This window comes from Gallus gallus, chromosome 1 (genome assembly GCF_016699485.2).
Source record: "Gallus gallus isolate bGalGal1 chromosome 1, bGalGal1.mat.broiler.GRCg7b, whole genome shotgun sequence".
In the NCBI taxonomy this organism is placed as follows: Eukaryota; Metazoa; Chordata; class Aves; order Galliformes; family Phasianidae; genus Gallus; species Gallus gallus.
The window spans coordinates 105,145,221-105,165,929 of NC_052532.1; the positions used below are offsets into that span (position 1 = coordinate 105,145,221).

The window sequence follows — 20,709 nt, forward strand, 5'->3', positions numbered from 1 at the left end:
CAATTGACTGCTCTTTCACTCAGATAATAGCATCAAAAATGTTGTTTGACAAAATACACTTATTTAAAATTATAATGTTGTGAAATGGTCATGTCAAGAATAAAATCAAAGTATAGATTTTACTTTTACAACAGCAGTTGACAAACATTCAATGTGTACCTATCAGAATTTTTGTTCTAAATTTAATGGTGTTTCACTTCATTTTCTTCATTTTCTTCAATCTTTTCAACAAAGTACTCAAAGGCACAAGAGAACCTGCAGAAGTTTGAAAAGACTGCCCAGACATTCTACTGCTTTGGTGAATCACACTTTTGCATGGGCAAAGCCTTGAAATAATATATCCCATCACATCGATATATTGCTTATCAGAGGTTCGTAAAGCCTTCACAAAATCTCAAGACATCACCTGTCAAAAGCTGGTGCATTTGCCTCGAAACCCCTTGACATTCTGACACGATGGGACCCCACCTGTAATGCGAACATTAAATCATTTGTCATAACACATTTGACTTGTTCTTCAAAGACCACTAAATCCTAAATGTCTAAAAATGGCCTAAAAATTCATTACACTATCTAAACCAACTCCCCCAAACCTACTGTTTGCTATGATGAGCATTCTTTTATTGGCTTTCCTGAAGTTTCGTTTCACTTTTCTAAAAAAATAATACTTTTTTATTTAATATATTTATCACCTCATCTCATCATTACTTCTTGCTTTGAATAAAAGGTATGAAAACATTTTAGAGGCTCTACTACAACATGCTTACATGCCCAGCTTAAAGAACCTAAAGCAACTGTGAAGCATGAACTTTAAAAAATTTTCCCTATAAAAGTTACATCCCAATAGTAGTTGCTGATGAAATCTCTCTTCCAAGAAAACTGGGATTTAACTATATTGCTGGTACTTGTGACTTCCTGAAAAACCTTACAGAAGAACAATTCAGAGGAAACCAGTTTCTTTGCATGCCCTTAGATAATCTATTTTGAAACAGCTATTTAAATTAAAACAGAAAAACTCAGCATTTCAAAAACAAAACATCTCAAATTAATGCACATTCAAACTTACACAAGACAGCATTCAGAGACTCAAAAAGTAGCAGATTTGCTGTATTAAACGACAGCACCAACTTGCTCCCAAAGGGTAAACTCATCATGGTAGCTAACCGCAGAAGAGCCTAAAAGTTACTCCATGATGCTTAAAACGACATGAGTAAGAAATGTGAGTATAATTAGATCCACCTCCTGCTTACCTGCAGGCCTGGTTGCTCCCAAAACAAAGGAACAGACCCTCGAATCTGGATGAAAGATGACACAGAATCATCTAAATATATCACCTGTTGAGGAAAAAAAACACCACATAATATTAGTAGGCATTAGGGAATGTATTTAAATTTCGTAGCCTTAGCTAAACATGCAGTAAACAAAACGTATTTACACATTGCCTATTCTACCGTGCAAAATACCATTTGTCTTCCTCACACTTATTCCTCTCCCAGATCTGAACAATTCATAAGAAGTTCTGGCACTTCTATGCTTCCTGTGGAAACACGGTTCAGAAAGGCTGAGAAAATATTGCAAGATTTTATTACTTGGGCCTGAATGACTTTTATATTAAGAGAACTAACTGTGTTGAAATCTTGATAACAACTTCCTGAAAGGTTTTTGTTTCCTACATCACAAGACCCATAGTAGTTGAAATGTAAACCAGTGAACAGAAAATAACAATGCAGCCTACTCAGAACACCTGCACAGATTTTGTGCATCAGAATCTGAAATGCAATGGTCTGTTGACCATAGGGGAAAGGAAACTCAATGGGATGATATGCCACAGACATCTAGTGACATTATCTGAAGGAGGCTTGCACTGAGAAACCATAGGAACAACATTCTAACTAAACTCCCAAAAGTGGATTTGTACGGGCAGAGCTCTAGCTAGATAAAATTCTACTGAAGTCACCTAGGATTTGCAGTGAGTCAACTAAAAAAAAACCTACTCACATGAATACTTTTGCAGGAATTACATCTTGGTAACCAGGTTATCATAGGAAGTGGGCAAAGAAAGTTCAAAGAATGATCTAATGGCTCCTTGCATTTTGGTATAATAAGAGCAAGGAAATGCAACCAAATGCAGTAGAGTTACAGTGGCTTTAAAGACTACCTTTCAGCTGAGCCATATTAAGTAACCACAGGAATGCTTTTATCTTTCCCCAGGCACCAGACAACACGTATCTACCAAAGTCTCTTTTGCTGATGTTTACAATTAGCTCAGGCTAAAAGAAGCACACCTACAGCTCAAGCTAAAAGCAAGTATGGCCACCTACCGTAGCAGTTCAGCCGATGGGTAACACCTACTTAAGCAAGTGAAACTCAGACCACGCGTGCCCTGACCTTAAGCTACACTAAAAACCAAGATCAGCAAATTATGTAACCTACTTAGATTCCTCATTTAGCAGCAAAGGAACTATTCCCATATCTGCTGGTTACAGACTTGATTCATAATCTGTTGGGTTTGGGCAAAAGAACCAACAACCTTACACTGAGCTCATTAAATGAACACGCACTGTGTCTGACATACCTGCTCTGTTTCAACAAAATTAGCAACGTGGCCATCATCGTTGGTTCCCCGGACGTTAAACCTGGTCCCAGCTCGCTCACAGCTTAGTCGTGAAATGAGACAAGCTTTTGCCTGCTTGTGAGCTGCATAAATTGTCCTTATCTCCACTCCTCCACACATGAGACGTAACAACCAGTCATCACAATTCACACCGTAGTGCTTCAGATGTAAATGCAGTGACTGATTCCTAATCAGGAAAAAATATATATATGGGAAGAAAATAAAGCACAGCTCAATTTGTTACACCAGATTCTAACTTCTTACATCGTATGCCCACTAATACAAATGAGAAAAGGAAAAAAATACGTCACAGTTATATGATAGAAACCTTATTTAGGCATACTTAATATAGCAGAGTTTACAAGGGAATAGCTTTGATGATGGCACAGTAAGAGTCATAAATTTTAATGATCTTAAAAAAAAAAAAACAAACAAACAACTAAAAAAGCCATAGCATTTGCTCTTCAACTAGAGAGAAAAAGAAAAAGAGAGAAATAACACTCCAAAGTAGGAATACATTCATAACCAATTGATTTTCAGAACTCTGTAAATATCAGTTTCAGGGCTAAGTGTGGTTGCATTTTATATTGCATATACCTAAGTCATTGCATATACCAGTGACTGCTGAGACAAAAGGAAGACCCACAATCCGGACATACCTATACGGTAAGTAGTACCCATTAATGCTGTACTGAGTAAATAAAACTGAATGTTGGGAGTTTCATTGGTGGTGTTTCATTGTATTTTTTTTTTTTTTTTTAAAACCTCACTCTACTGGGGCTTGGCTTTTGATTTTCTTTGGAAATGTCTGTTGTATAAAGGGGAAGTAAAGTTTTCTGTATAGCAAAAAAAAAGCAAGCTCTAGTAAGAGAACTGCTGACAGTGCCCAGAAAATTCTATCACAACTGCAAACATAGCTTGGTGTAATGCTTGAAAGTATTTACTTTAATTTTAGCCTTTTCATTCTAAACTTCTAAGTAAGAAAAAATAAAATAAACCTACAACTTATCAAGCAGGTCAGCTGCTTTAAAAATATTCATTAATGAACATTCAAATCATGTGAATACATTCATTTTACAAAAAAAGTACATGGATGCATTACAACAGAAGGTTAAGAAAGTAAACAATATTCTTCCCTGGGCAATCTGAGACTGGGACTTTTGAATAGAAGAAGCCCAGAAGAGCTTACTGAAATGCATAAGCAGAATACTAGGGCTTGGATCTGTGATACTTTGTCTTCCTCCTGTTAAGACTGACTCTTACTGAAAAAAAAAAACAAAAAACAAAACCAAAACTGAGAAGTTTTACATCACTGGACAAAATGCAACGCCAATCTGATTTGGACAGGATCAGCATGCATCACCATGCCTTGAAATACTGACCTACAAACAGCCCTTTTCCAGACACGATGATAAATAGCTAAGTTCCCTTAATTCCTGTAGATCTACGTTAACATGGAAGTCACTGAGGACTACAACTTATTTTCAGTACGGATACACATACTTGCTTTAACATGACAATCTGATCGTGCTCCTCTATCTGAACAAAACAGTAGCAACGGTATGCCAGGGCTTTTTAGTGTCTTGCATATTGAACAGAAAAGAGAGGGAAGAAGTAGTTTTTCACTTGTTTAAAAAAGCATGCTACCAAGTCTTCAGGACCCTTCCAATGGTCACGGACACACACAGAATTTTCAACAAGGTTGAAAAATAGGTAAGCAGAATTTGTTCAACTTTTCTAATGGTCAGAATGCATCACCAGCATTATTTCATAGAATCACAAAATCATTAAGGATGGAAAAAACACTACGATAATCTAGTCCAACCATTGACCCATCCCCACCATGCTCACTAAAGCATGTCCCTAAGTGCCATATCTACACATTTACTGAACACCTCCACCCTCTCCCTGGGCAGCCTGTTCCAGTGCATCACCAGCCCTTCTGAAAAGAAACGTTCCCTAATGCCCAACCTGAACCTTCTCTGGCACAACTTGAGGCCGTTACCTCTCGTCCTATTGCTATTACCTGCAAGAAAAGCCTGACTCCTATCTCGCCACAACCTCCCTTCTGGTAGTTGTAGAGGGCAACGAGGCCTCCCCTGAGCCTCCTCTTCTTCAGGCTGAAGAACTCCAGTTCCCTCATCTGCTCCCTATCAGACTTGTGCTCCAGACCCCTCACAGCTTCTCTACCCTTCTCTGGACACACTCCAGGTCTCAATATATTTCTTGTAGTGAAGGGACCAAAGCTGGACACAGTATACAAGGTACAGCCTCACCAGTGCTGGGTACGAAGGGATGATCACCTTCTGCTTATTGGCAGAAACAGCAGTATTCCCTTAATCAAGGGTTTTGTGTGCAAACTTGCACTTTATTGAAAGATATTCTTCAAAATGATAGTGAGTTCAGTGGCCAAGCAATGTGTACTGCAGTATAACATACCTGGTCTGTTTCAACAAAATTAGCAACAACACTATTATCCATGTGATAAAACTTTTAAAGCCCTTCAATATGTGAAAACTCATTTGGAAACTACAGGTGAAAAAACCCCCACCATTTTAGCATCCAGAATGCTCTAAAGATTAAATTTTCTCTTGAAGTTCCATTACCACAATCATTTAAAAAAAATCAACACATTCATGAAGAATTAAAAGACACCAAAGCTGAAACATAACATCACAAAGACTGTTCAGATCAAAGTATCACACCAGAAGCAGTAAAAATCTGTCTCACCCAATTAAGAAATACCAAGTGGCCATGGAAACATGATATCACTAAGATCATACTTATGTCCTCAGAGTTAAAATAATGCTCTTCAGCTAATTAATATGTGCGAGGCATACATTCAAGAGCTGACAAAGACAAGGTTGAAAACTTACTACAGCTTTGCATAGACATATTATTTCCCTACAGAACATCTGATAAAGCACGCTGTGAACTCACCAGAAAAACCTGTTGTCAGTGGTGTGCTCTTGCATGCTGCGGTGAGCATTGAGACTAAGATCTAAGCTGACACCAGTGGCAGACCATGCAAAATAAAAGTTGCCTGAATTCAAAACTTTGCGCACTTCTGAAATACGATCTTCGTCTGTTGATTCGATTCGTAACGATACGAATTCAGTGGAGGTAACTCGAAAGACTTCAGAGTCTTGAATCTTTCCCACAGACATGCATCCTGTTACTAGAACCAAATAATGTAGCAACGTGTCTCCTGGAAAAGCAGAAAGGGCACACGTAAGAGAATTTATCTTAGACTGCGATGCTGACACATGAACTTCAGTGCACACAGTCTGACCCTGTCTTGGCTAAAAAAGTTATCAACAGCATCAACATGAAGAAGCCATTCCCAACTTCAACAGAATAAAAGGAAACACAAATAGGAGAAACTACGCTGAAAATAACAGGCATTGCGAAAAAGGAAGTTATTTTTGTCCACTCCCTCATTTCTGGGAGTGCTCCAAACTTGCAAGTTACTCTACAAAGACAAAAGAAAAAAGGAAGCACAGTTCCTGTTCAGTTTTGCAGAAGCAACACAATTTTCTTTCCCAAATGAGAAATTAAGGTTTTAGATAAGCTTACTCACCCAGGTTTAATCTTAATACTCCCAGAAGCCCATATGCATCCATTACTTTGGAGTAGGTATTCTTGATTGTATCTTTTTCCGCAGATGCTATGAAGACAAAACAAAAGGTTTTATGGCATTAGAGACTGCATGCTATGGTGTGGACAATGAATCCACTCTAAACTGAAAATCCAAGAGATTACAGCTACAGTGCTTATATAAAACTGCCGGAAAGAAACCAGAATTTATGAGCATATGGCATCTTATAGTGAATAATAAGTATTTGATTTCATGACAATCATGACACTCTATGTTTTTAGGTCATCCAAAAAGAAACTTCCATAATCCTGAAGTGATAGGTATTAATTTTATCACCTCCTAACATAAAAAAGATCAAAACCACAAGCAAATTATTTCCCTGAGAATGTTCTTTTGTAATTACTTAAAATTAAGGTAGTGCTAAATGCTTTTTATTTCTGAATAAATAAATCCATAATCTTCAAGAATAAAACTATGAAATGATAATATTATTTCCAGACAACTGGATTATCCCAAGTGTATTTCAACCAGATTTCACTATATTCCAAGGAAACTGTAAGTCTTCTGAGGCCACAAGATGACATTATCTAAAATCTAAGTTAATTTTAGCGTACACACTTTAGAACTCTAATCAGCTCTCGAAAAACCAGGCAAACGGGGTTGGCAGTGGAGCCAGGCAACAGCCTGCAGAGCAGAGCAGAAACAGGATCCCACCTGTCCTGAGCTGCTGCCTAAGCTTAGCACAGCACTGCCTGTACACAAGTCTATATGCCTTTTGTTTAAATGTCTGCCAGCTTTTTTCTTAACGGAGATTCTAATCCACTCTATAGATGAAACAATTATTTAGCCTCAGTCTGAAATCCAAGCTGGCTCAATATATAAAATGCACTTTAAAAAAATCCTTCTTCAACTAATTATGCTGTATTCTGGAATCAAGAACCAAAGAAAAAGAGAATAATAGAAGCAGGATTCTTCCCCAAATCCTCATCCATAATGTTATGAGTCACAGCTCATACAAACACATTACTTACAAATAGCAATTTTAGCAGCATCACCAAACTGCAATTTGCTTAACAAGAACACCATCAGGCTGGGAAGAACAACTCTCAAACTTCCAATCCATTTTTCCACTATGCGTTCAATGAGATTAACGCACTCTTCTAAACTCATCTTTTGGTAAGCAGAAAACTGCTGCACTCCCCCACATTTCAAATTATTAAGGACAGATGAGGTTTTCTTTCCAACTAATATCTTTTTGCAGGGTTTTTCTTAGGGGAGCCTGGCAGCATTTAACAACAGCATAAAACAATGGCTTTTTTGTCTTCTGTAGATTTATTCTGTTTTCCTCATTGCACAGAGCGCCTGTTATCCTTGCTAAGCCTCAATAAATAAATGCCTGAAGTGAATTAAGTAGTGTGGGCTTTGCAAATTCAGATTCACACAAAAAGGCCAAGAGAGACTAATAAAGCAGTAAAAGGTGGCAAAAACAAAGAGAAAATGAAAGCAGAAGAACTTACTGTAGCCAGTCAACTATTATTCTCTCAGCCAAATTCCCAGGCACTATCCCAAAGCACCTAGGTTTCATGCCATGGTTTTCAATTACAGTATGTCTAAATGTGAACTCTTTCACAGTCAGAGCTTAAGTATCTCTCTCTCTCTCTCTCTCTCTCTCTCTCATGTATGCTGGCCGATGCTCCATCTTTTTTTTTAAAGCCAAAATTCACATGAGAAAGTGGCAAATGCCTCAGAAGGTTCAGATCATCCTGTTTTGGCCCATCCTTATTTGTCCCCACATTTCTGCCTTCCAGAACTGGAATTCAAGCACAAGGTGAATTTCAAAGAGGCACAAGAAATCAGCATCCATGAAGGCCTTTCTTCTACAAGCTGTGCAGCTTAACTGCAACAAGTTTTTACCACCCTCCCCTAAGGCACACAGTGATTATAGCTTTATAACACAACTGAAATCCTAAGGCAAGGTCCTCTTCACTGAGTAAACCAGTTGGGTATCAGGTAAAGGTTCCACACTGAGAGGGCAGTCAGGCCCTGTAACAGGCTTCCCAGTGAAGTGGTTACAGCATCAAGCCTGACAGAGATCAAGAAGCGTTTGGATGATACTCAAACATAGTGTTTAAAATTTGGGCAGTCCTGTGTGGGGCAAGGAGTTGGACTTTATGATCCTTGTGGGCCCCTCCTACCTTAAGATATTCCGTGATACTTCTCATTGTCAGCATTCATTAATCTTAAAAGAATTTTGATGTAGGGATGATTGATATTAGGCAGTACAAAAAAAATCACTGAAGGGACAACAAGGGGTTATCACATAAGCCTCCACAGCTACACTGTCCTTCTCCATTTTGGTTTCTTTACCCCTCTTGAGCTTTGGGGGCACTGTGAGGACCTGCAGCTCCCTGGCGGTCAAGAGCTACAGGCAGCTACCTCACTGGCCAGCACCAGTCCCACTAAGGCAGCTGAGGACAGTTCCAGATTCCATGAAGACAGGCTGAGGCCAGGCCACGACGTCAGGCTGTGGAAAGGATTTGGGATCAGGCCTGGTGAGGGGATGGCCAGGGCCACGGGGATAGGGATGGGACATGGGTGGGCCATCAACATGCATTGGTGGGCCCTTGACTGGGTAAGACTTACAGAGGGCTGGAGCCCAGCCCTGCTGCAGCCTTGCTGGGGCAGGGCCTTATGGCCCTAAAGTCTGCTGTGGGGTCCTGAGACACGGGCAGGGACAGGCAGGGCTTCTGGTGTCCTGACAAGAGCCATCTGTGTTATTATTAAAACAGTAGTTGCACTGGTGATTTAGACCACTCAGCCATCACACATTTACAAGAAAGTATTTCCTAAACCAGTGCCTCCATCACTAATAAGCAAAAGCATGATTTTCATTTGATAAATGCTAGAGGTAAAAAAAAAAAAAAAAGTAATAATAACAACAATAAGAACAAAAGAAAACCCAACCAGTCAGACCAGAGTAGATCCAGACTGGAATCTATTATTGACAGCTATCGCACACGGAATTTCCCATTTCTGATGACGCTGAAGTTAAGCTTGTGGGTTTTCAGCTCTCTCAGTAGCAACAGGCCAAACAATAACAGAATTGCTCTGGAACTATTTGAATTCTCTCTACAACTGTTGAAGGTCTGCTCATTCATTCAGAATGCACAAAACCTTCAGATAACGCTGGATACAGAAGAGTAGATGACATAACAAAGTTATGTAGGCAAGACTTCATCTTTATAGTACATTGTACCTAGTGTATGCAAAGCCAAACATCACTCGTCTCTACAAAAAGCTGGAATCACCAGTTGTGTGAATGGAAGCACAGAAGTCAAACCAAGGCAAAGCTAAGGTAATCCTGACAGAAGACAACAACGTTTCCAAGAGTGTTTCCTCATTTCTTCTGCAACATTCCGAACAAATGAGAACATCTCTTCCCCAAAGGGTGGGCTGGCCTGCAGCCATGAGAACCCTTTTGACTTTGATTTATGAGCTCCACACCTTGAAAAAAAACATGGAGTTGATATAAACATCTACTCAAAGAAAGCAGAAAGTCCTGCAAATTAATGAGTTCACTTCTCTCTCTGAAATAGACCTTTCTATTTATTTTTAATTAGTTGGATGTAAGCAAATATTGAAGCTATCTGAACAAAATAAAAAAAGCTAAACAAACACTGTGAAAAACGAGTCAAGGCATACAACTTCTGAAGACAGAAATTTGCAGTTAGAATGACAACCTTCGTCTGCAATGCAGAAGTTCATAGATTTTTAAATTACAAAATATCGGGCACTTAACAGTAGACATAATGTAAGCACACGCCTATTTATAACAATGGATACAAAATATTATGAGGCAGTATTCTTCTATTGCTTGTTATTTAACAGGACAAAAAGAAGACAACAAACCCGCAACATTGTTAATGTGGTTTTCAGGTCAAGTTTTAATGCGTTCTTACTGAAAGCCATCAAGACTCTTTGGAGCGTCAAGAGAAAAGGAATAAAATAATTTTAAGTCATATTTATTAAAAATTAATAGGCCATAGTGTTTTTTAAATGGCCATGTCTCAGTTGTGTGTATCTGCAATATCGCACTTTATCAGCCACTGACTCATGTTTAAGAAAGGTGACTGTTTAAACTATTTTAGAGGGATTATATCAGCTGTCTTACAGCTACACAAAGGAAACTCCATTAAAAACCCTGTCTTTGGGACAACTTCAGGTTCACAATCCATTCTGTTTAATTTAAGTTTAAAAAAAAAAAAAGCTTTATAATTTCTACAAGAACTGTAAAGCTAAGATCACATTAAGAGTTATCCTTTAGGCTTTCTACAGTCCTGTTCTCAATGGGTTCACAAGGTGTCATTATGACACATGAACTAGGGCAACAACTTCCAACTAGAACATGGGATACCTCCTGAAATTATATGTAGCTCCTTCAGAAACAGGAGACTCATTTAAGTTAGAAGAAGGAAAAGAAATCATGCAGTTGCCACTTTAAAATGTTCAAAATTTGAAAAATGTATGATTTTTTTAAAAATTATTCTTTATCTGAGCATTTAAGATTGAGATTTTCAAGCTTTTTGACAAATTAGGACAGCTAAGATTTCAGTATTTAAATGAAAACTAATACTTCAATATTATCATATATGGGAGACATTAAAGTCACCGCCTTCACTTACAACTCAACCAACTGAAGACCTATTTTGATCCTTTTGACACTTTGTTGAGATGAATAGATCCACAGCAAATTGGAAGACAGCTGATATTTAAATGTGTCATGATTAATAGAAATGTTCTGAATTAGCACAATGACTTTTTTTCCCCCATTTTATTGACTAGTTCAAAATATTAGGTCTATATTTTTATTTGAAGTGAAATAATAGATGATACTGTCATCTAGAGATATCTTAAGACTGAGGGAAGGAATTACCAAATAACAAATCACCTCTACCCAAAAAGGGGAAAAAAAAGAAAACAACCCACAGACATTTCTAGATGTTAGCAACTACATTTAAATAATACACACCAAATACAACGTTTGGAATCAGACAAAAAAGTTTGTAAAAGATTAGCAGATAAAATGAATGGTTGTTTGAAAACTACAGAAAATTTGCACAATATTGAAATATAACTTCAGAAAATTTACCTTTTTAAACACTGAAAATCGAGGAAAAAAAAAAATTAAGCTGGCCTACTTAACAGCCTACAAGCAGTTTTTAATCATGCCTGAGCTTTCTGACCCAAGTGCATGTTTTTCATTGAAAACAAAAATCTATAGCTTTAATAATCAACAAAGGTGTTTCTTTTTCCCCTGTACCAACTGCTTTGATTAAAATATAAGAAGTATTTTACACAAGGGTGAGCTTTTTGCCCATATAAGTCAGTTCTACACAGATTAATTTGTAATACCATGTACAATTACAAGATTTTCCATTTAAATACATGCCAGCATGCAGTAAATCTTCCAACCTATCTCAAATGAAGAGATGTTAATTAGTTTTTCTAAATTATGTCAGAATAATTCCAGAAGTATGTAAACTAAACAGCCATTTAATTAGCAAGAACCATCATTCACTGGAAGTCTAGTAGGGAAAAAGCCAAGCCTTTTGCTATTGCTTCTGTGCTAACTCTGAAATGAAAACATACTGAATTGAGAAGGGAATGTTGCAGAACTGAGGACCAAACTTTTATAGCTCCATTACGTCATTCAAATAGGTCCACCCAGACAAAAATTACTGCCTCCACCAATCTCCTAGGAAAATTCTTACTGTATGTAAAAACTTCTCCAAGTGTGCTAGGCTAACATATATGGTCTTAGTTGAACCGCATAGTTTTGCTGGCGGTGCCTGGAAAGTAATGAGCTGAGCACCTTCTCTGCAGATTTGAAAGGAGAGAAAATTCTGGCAGAATTCTGGGAAAGGCATCTGATGACAGGAGGACAGATGACATCTTCCTCCAGCAGAATGGCTGCACTCGGTGTCCACCATCACTATTACTTCCCTGCAGATTCCAAAATGTCTTAAGATGCTGTTTAATGGGTAGGCATAGCCCAGAAGGTAACAGTCAAAACAGTAATGGGGGGTCGGGGGGGGGGGGGGGGGAATGAGAGGGATGTGTGTGTGTGGAAACTGCCCTTTGCATCCATCCTAATCCTTTCACATTGGTATATAAGATTGCCATCAGAGAACCATAAAACTATACCACAACACAGTCAAAAACTGTTCCTACCGAAGCTTGTAGTTGACCTTTCCTCTCTGACATAACGTATCCTCTGGAAAGAGCGCCTATCACTTGAAGAATTTTAATTATTTACGATTATTTCTTTTAAAATATGATACGTACAGGCACATATACACACACATATGTACAAAGACATAGACACATTGATATATATGCAAATATCAAACCTGATTTTGAAGCAGGGGGGTTGAAACTAGATGATCATTGTACTTTTCAACCCAGGCCATTCTATGATTCTATGACAAACAGCATGTAGAAATTTCTATTGAAAGAGTCTCCTTCCCTAATTTTAAGGGGAGGCAATTCCACTCAAAATTCTCACCAAATAATGCTAGTGCAGCAGGAAAGAGAGGAAAAAAATATCACACCGTGGCATGTTGTGTTACCCCCCCCTTACGATTATGTACACACATAGGCGGTGCTCAAATATATCTGTCGCTATGTTTCTTTTCTAGGTAGCTCAGTTTCCTAAACAATCACCAACCCAAAGCCTCTTGCAAAATGCTTACACCCCCGTCTGCTACTGTGGATAGATACAATCTATCTGCTACTTCTCCTCCCAGTGCAGTGTATCAGAGTGTTTGAAGTGGAATGCCAATGGGTGATAGTACTGGGACAGGAGCAGCAGATGTAGGCTGTTACAGTTCTTCCTTCATCTAGCTCTACAGAAAGCTCAGGGTGGGTTTGGTGCCTCTTCCTGTTCACATCTACTCCCTTTTCAGCTTTGCATGGGATCAAACTCCAAGGATGCGCACGAAGCTCCAGCCCTCTGTGCTCAGGGCTCAGATTTTCCCAACGACAGAACATTCTGCCTTTACTCATCACAGGCGACAGGAGTAAAAGCAAATTCCCACTCCTTTTCTTGTGACTCACCAGAGAGGCACAAGGAGAGAGAACAGTCTCCTGTTCAATCAATGAGATCTCTGCAGGTAAGATACCTCATTAAAGACTCCTGTTTCAGAGAATAAATAGACCACCTATTTTACATGCCAAATAATTTAAAAAAATAGATCAGTGACATCCTCCAAGTAAATGCTAAACAAAGAAGCAGTCAAGCTGCTGACATTTAAAACCAAATGCTCTTACAAGGCCTTGAGAAGCAAGCTGGCAGGATCCTTTCAGACTTCAGTATCCTGGGCTAACCTGGTACTGGGAGTGAGCTGATCAAAGAGGTACTTAATATTTTTATGTAAGGCAAGCAAAGTATTTCTCAGATCTCGTGGTCACAGTAACACTAACTAACGCACATTACAAGCAGTGCACAGAACACTTCCAGCAGAGGCACGGCTTGGACTGCTTCCATTTTAAGACTGAATGATTATGCAACAATAACCCCTGCGAACTACCCCTTCTGCCCTCTTCCTTTCCACTTTAACAACACATTCAGCACAAATACAACACACACTGAAAAGCCACGCAGCATATGAATTGTAGAGCACTGCATACGGAGGCCAAACAAAACTCTCTGAATTATCTTGCAATGCTTCGTTGAACGTAGAGGGGATGAAAGTTAATACCATTATCCTTCCCTCAGCAAAATGACAGATGGACTTCTGCTAAGATGACATGTAAGGGATCGGTAAGCTTGCATTCCTTTCTGTCAGCCCAGTTCAAGTCCTGATTACTGCACTACTGCGCATGCATACTCCAAAAGATGAGGTACACTGAGGTTCTCAGAGTCAGATTCACTGAGTCACATGAATCTGTTTCAATTCTAAGTGTATTTCGCCAGGTTGTGTGCATGTTATGCATTCTACAGCCAGGCCGGAACTACGATCGGGCATAGGGCTAAACAAGTAATCTTCAGTACTTAATAAAATCTTTTAAAAGAATGCCTAAGATCAGTACTGCCATTTTTTTTGTAGTCCCTAAAAATGTTACTTCCATCAGCAAAACCAAATAAGTTTTTAACAGTTTCATGTTGTTCTGGATTTGGTCATAACAAAGATGTACATTTTTCCACCTGTTTACATGGATTTTTAAAAAACATCTTGGGAATCTTCCCAAAATTTCTCATTTACTTTGGCTGTGAAGGTAGATCTGCACCAACACGCAGAAATTTGTGAGGCTACAGAGTAGAAACTTCCGATTGGTTCCTGTGAGATCAATAAAGAGATGGAGCAGTACTTAACAACCTTAAGCAAGTGCTGATAATTGTACTCCTTGAAACACCTACGTAAAGAAAAAAAGTCAAACAAGCAGAATAAAAAAAATAATCTAAGCGAGGGAAGTTTAGCACCTTTCTGCTATCAAATCAAGGTTATGATTGTGGTCTTTCAACCATTAAAAGAATAATTCAGTAAAGAATTTAGGTGCAAAAAAAAAAAGAATTAAAGCGAAGTGACACAGCTTAACACATAGGGAAAATAAGCCCATCTATCAGACAGAGTAAGCAGTTCACAATCTTATGTTACTGAAAACAGTATTTAGAGTAACTACTTATAACTAGGCATAAATATTTACTATATTGCAACCTACCAGTCAAAATACCAAGGACAACTCTTACAAAGCAGTAAGAAGCTATTACTAAGTACAGGACCCAAGAAGAAAAAGCAAGGCTTTTGAAATTCTTTTGGGTTATAATTCCTGTTTGATTACAATGCAAGGCATAGGAGAGGGCAGAATTTCAACACAGATACAAATAGTGAATTTCTAGAGAAGACAGTCTGCTCAGCTACCTGCACTGTATCACAGCATAAGAAGTCATTAACTCATTTCATTTTTTGAGCACAACTTCCATGAATAAATTACTTTGAATACATTCCTCCTTAGGTACCTTAAACAAGTGCACTAATTACTGAACATATACTAAAATAAAGTATTTCCATAAATCTTCACAACATTTTTCCCATGCTGTCCTGATCTCACTAAGCATGTTCTCTAGTTTCATGATAAGGCACTTATTTCCATCCCAAACCACACTACACAATGTCTTTCAAATACTGCTGGCAAAGTCAACAAGATAATTTACATAAATATTAAGAAGAAACTGTATCAGATAAAAACAGTTATCAAAACATGAGAGGAAAGCACTCACTGTTTTGGACCTGGATAATCATATGAGTTAATTTCATTTCTAATGCCAACTGTGCTAGTATGTCCCACTGCTAGACCCGTAACAGATCATGGCAGCCTGTCTAAATAGCACATTAACTAAGGTACAGATTGAGACACAGGTTGGAGAGCACTAGCTCACACAGTTGGTTCAGCACAAACTATGGCCTGACTTCTAAGCACCCAACTTGCAGGACACAGGGTAAGCCAGGTGCCTCACAGAGAGGCAACGCCACAGCCAAGGAGTGCATCAGGCATACAAACAATTGCAAATACCAAAGGTGGGGAACGTATCTCCAATTCCACTCTGGAACTCCCACTTCTAACCTTCAGCTTTGCTGTAGAAGGGAACACGCTGCCGGCTCAACCTACTCTACCCTCTCTGGGCCAGAGCACCCTATGGGGAGATGACCACCCACCTGTGAGCCCTGTAAGGCTGCAGGTAATGCATCACAACCTCACGCCAGGCACTGGGGTTAACCCATTAAAAACCGATTCGTTCAAAAGAAGTACATCCACAGTACTCAAGCTTTCCATAAAAATCAAAAACAAGCCTAGGAACTCTTTTCAACCTGGTGCTCAGGCCTTTTTACTAAAGAATACAAACCAAAGTACATTTTTAGACCCCATCTACAGGCTTCAAGGATCTTTTCTACACTTCTTGTTTTAGAGCCCTCTTTCAACTATGACTTGAAAAAATTGAAGCATTCAATGCATTTATCACTGAAAGGATGTAAAAATGACTTTGCAATGCACGACATCTTGCTCCAAACGTTGACTGACTTTATTACGAGATGAGCTAACACACAAAGTATGGTGATAGGTTAAAAACACAGGTGCAACATCAATTTAAAAATTAAAAAAGGTCACGAAAGTCATAATACAAAGAGATAAACAAACTAAGATGATGTACCATTTAAGAATGCAGCACTTTGTAATAAAAAGTGCACCACAGGTTTTGCTTTTTAATGAGTCATTGTGTATTCGAAGGCAGACGATTGTTCAGAACCAAAGATAAGCAGACACTGACAGTTATTGGAAGAATATTTTGTATACATGACAATACATATTCATGATGAAACCTAATTAAATGTGTACAATTCTTTCTCCAACAGATAAAGATGTGAAACATTTCTTGCATTTAAATCAGAAGAATCTCCACTAGCAAATAAAAACCAGAATTGCTTTTTCTTCTTTAGCTGTCATAAATAAAAACAAACAGCTTACACAACCTCAAGGTTGCCAGCTTTTTTTACTGTAGTTATCAAAACAGAACGACTTACAGAGGACAGCCACAGCTCCAGATTCAAACATGAGACATTCTTCTCTGTTTCTGGCTTCCACTATCACGCTGAACGGGAGTGGATCCAGCTTGTGATAGACACGATATCCTTTACTGAAAGCCATTTTGCCTTGATCGGTGGCAGTCCTGTCCAACACAAGATGATGTTAGTGAGAGCTTCCCGTGCTTCCAGATACCTTCTGCAGAACAGGTTTGACTTCCATTCTTTCCTAAGAATTTTACGGATCTAACAACAGAAAGAGAAAAAGAGAAAGAAAGAAAAAAAAGAGATGCTCACTCTTTCTACCTCATGAGAGGTATTTTACCTTTTGTTCCAAAACAAATATCTCCAAAGATAGCTTAAAGACAACGTGCCAATGTTGCAAAAACATAATTGCCCAGAGCAGCACAGAGGATTTATTTAAGATCTCCTCCAGAACAACCAGAATTTCTTTCGCAATACCTCCACCAGATTTCTTCTCAGTGAAACTGAAGATAAGGTTCTCCTTCAGTCGCCACAAACACACAGGAGCAGCAGCGACCTTCTGCTGAACACAGAGGGCCAGGAGCTTCAGTTTTATGATGCCTTTTGCTCATTCTGACCTTGTACAAAAGGACGGTATATTTCAAACAGTAAAGCTGCTAAGAGGCTTTAGAAGACCGTACAGAAACGATAACCTACTGCTTGATTTGGCTTTATAAATGAAAGCAGGGCTCTGTCTGGACTTAAGCCCTCCCTCGCAGCGGCTGACGATTAGAAAATCGCAGCACTGCACGAGAGAGACCGCTGACAAGCCGTAAAGGTAACACCTTCCTTCGAAGCGATGAAAAGAAGCAAAAACAAACCGCAAACCACCAGCAGCCCACCCGCATGCGAGGGGCTGAAGCTGAGGGAACGCACAGCGAGGAGAGGAGCGGCTGGAAAGCCGTGAGGAGGCTCCCGCCCCTTCCCCCAGCCCCACGCCGGTAACCTCAGGGCTGACAGCGGCACCGACCTTCTGCTCCCTCCTACGACACAGCCCGGCCCCGGCCGCCCCGCTCCTCTCCCGGGCAGGAACGGACGGCCAAGAAGCCGGCACCGGGCGAGCAGCCCCCGCCCCTCCACCTGCCCGGCGCCCGCGGCGCTGACAGAGCCTCCATCTTGTCTGGCGCCCGCGGCACCCCCGCAGCTCGACACCCGCGACAGCGACAGCCGAGCGGGCTCCTCAGCGTACCGACAGCCGCCCGCGGTGCCGCCGACCCGCCCCGCTGCCGACCCCGCGCCTCCTCACCGGCCGCGCCAGCTGCCGCCCGCTCCGCTCCCTGCCGCGGGAGCCGGCGGCACCTCACTTCCGCTCCGGCCCCGCCGTCCCTTCCGCATTGCGCCTCCCGCCACCGGAAGTCGCGGAAAGGCGTGAGGCGGCGGCGCGAGGGCGGCCGTTCGGCTCCCGCTGCCCTGAGGGCGGTGAGGGGGGCTGTCTGCCAGGGCGCGTCTGGAGCCGTAACGGGGACGTCGGGCGGGACCCGAGCCCTTAGGGACGAATAATACCACCTCCACGAAGTTATCCTTTCTCGTTCTCTTCTTTGAAAGACGATCGGCCCAACAGCCGGCTCCTTATTTATTACAGCAGGCAGAAATACTGTAGGGACAGGCTCCGGAATGGCAGCGCGCCCGGGAAGATGCGCACAAAAGCTGCGATGGGGGCATGGCACGTGTCAGTGTACACTGAGCCATGGCTCAAGCCAAGCCTGCTTCTTCCAGGCCCGACCTCAAAAGTTTCACCTCCAGACCTTAAACATGGCTTTGGAAATTTCCGTTCAGCATGTAAGTGGAGGAGGAGTGCTGTCTCACAGGAGCTCTGCTGAGCTGTGTTGAGTTCTGTTACAAGCTGCACAGGAGACTACAGAACAGGTTTGGGAGCTTCCTCATAAAATTAAGAGAAGTGGAATTCACAAAGTCCTGTTTAACTAACTTATTTTCCTTATAGGACAAGGTTACCCACCTAGTTGACCATGGGAAGCCAGTAGATGTGATATTTTAGCTTTCTGCAAAGCTTTCAGTGCTGTTCCCCCCATTGTGCTCCTGGACAAAATGTCCAGCATATGGCTAGGCAAAAACATCATGTGATGGGTGAACACCTGGCTGATGGGCCAGGCTCACAGGGTTATAATGAAAGGGGTTCTGTCAGAACAGTGGCCAGTAACTGGTGGGGTTTCACATGGTTCCATTTTATGGCTACTTCAACATTCTAATAAACAACATGGATGTGCATAGAAATTGAAGATATACTGTTGAAGTTTTTGGACAACGCTGAACTGGGAGGAGTTGTTGACTCTCTAGAGGGTAGAGAGACCTTGCAGAGAGACCTTGACAAATGGGATGGCTGAGCACTCACTAACCACATGGAGTTGAAAGGAGCAAGTGCTGGAGGCACTGGGCAAGGTATCGAAGGTATCCACTATACTGAAGTCTTAAGGCAGAAAATAAGACAATACCCAAGAGCTTTGCTGAAATTTAGGCTATATGGGTTTACATATGTATGAAGAATGTCACACCGAGTCTTGGAGATACATCTATGCTATGAAAACATTTAAATATGCACATAAAACACAAAAGTGGAGTCAATGGGACAGTTTACATATATGAGAAAAAAAACAACAACACATGCTTAAGTCATCATTTGGAGCAGAGACTTAAATTGTAGGCTCTTGGATTATTAAGCCCGTTTATCTCTGTTTTATTCCCATTCACCCATTTCTGAATATTTATGGCAAGATTTTTAATTACATACAAAAATTAAGTGCTGTTGAACAAAAAATATTTCATTCTGCAGATAGACAAATTCATCCAATAACTGTATGGCAAGGCTATCAACAGTTTTGTTTGGAGTATTGTACGCAAGGGAAAAACACTAAACTCTGAGCCATTCTATTGAGTTTCCCAGAAGAACTCAACTTTCCTTGCAGAAATCATTTCTGAAGCCTCCTCACAGTTCCCTTTTCTGAACATACCAGACTTGTGCAGGAATGTTTAAGTTTCACTGAGGCAACTAACAAACTTGGGGGATGCTGTTTTTTAGCTCTGCCACTCATAAAAGGAGAGTGCAGCCAGCTGAAACGTACTTCATGAAGTCACTAAACCAAAGCACTATACCACATAAAAACTGCAGGTGCACATCCTCTCTTCCCTATATATATATATATATATATGTATGTATATATAGTGTTCCTTCTAATGTGTGTTTTTCGTAGAATAACTTAGAACTGAAAACAGAACAACAGATAGCAAACTTTTGTAGAAAATGAGAGGTAGCTGAAAGGAGAAAGAGGAACCACACGGCTTGTATGCGTACAAATTTTCCTCAAACTTCTCCTTTTTAAATATTGGCTTTTCACTTTGTTGGCCATAATAGCAAAGGATCAGGTTTTTATCTTTGCTACTGATTACTTTTAGGGAAAAGGTAATTATGTAATACCTAAATCTTACAAAAATCATTGTATCATAAAGTAGTAACGTAATAAAATAACTGTAACCATCCTGTAACATTACCCTGTGCATCACAATTCAGAATGACCCCCCAGTTTTACATGCAGTGTTGTACATCTTTCCTGTTTCTAGGCAATGCTAACTACTAGAGAGGTTACGAAATCTCTCTGGAGAGTTTTGAGTAGAACTAAGACTGCCATGTCATGTAGGATTTTACCATCTTCCAGGACATCAGTCTCTGAACACATTACGTGCATTGATTTTGATGGTGAATGCTAAGATAACACACAGTCAGCCGTGGGAGAAGTAATTTTAAAGCAGTCTACTCAACCAAGCAGCAGACTTGCATAAATGCATAACATTTTTGAAGACCATTTCATGAAGTGCAACAGCTTTGTTACTAGCATTTAATTTGGGTCAGTGAATGAGAGAAATGGCTGAAGAAGGGTAGA

General features: G+C 40.1%; 1 protein-coding gene across 11 annotated transcripts in view; it reads right to left on the minus strand.

Annotated features, from left to right (window-relative positions):
• SYNJ1 (synaptojanin 1) overlaps window positions 1–18,147 on the minus strand; it is a 61,810-nt gene extending 43,663 nt beyond the window's left edge. For all 11 annotated transcript variants that reach the window (XM_015299851.3, XM_015299854.4, XM_015299833.4 and 8 more), the window contains exons 1-7: window positions 18,063–18,147; window positions 16,793–16,938; window positions 6,195–6,281; window positions 5,555–5,822; window positions 2,576–2,801; window positions 1,251–1,334; window positions 407–468 (exon numbers count right to left, since the gene is read on the minus strand). In XM_015299851.3, coding sequence (XP_015155337.3) covers window positions 407–468; window positions 1,251–1,334; window positions 2,576–2,801; window positions 5,555–5,822; window positions 6,195–6,281; window positions 16,793–16,916 — 851 coding nt within the window. In that variant the 5' untranslated portion in view covers window positions 16,917–16,938; window positions 18,063–18,147. The remainder of the gene's footprint in view (window positions 1–406; window positions 469–1,250; window positions 1,335–2,575; window positions 2,802–5,554; window positions 5,823–6,194; window positions 6,282–16,792; window positions 16,939–18,062) is intronic.
• Between the last annotated feature and the right edge of the window lie 2,562 nt (window positions 18,148–20,709).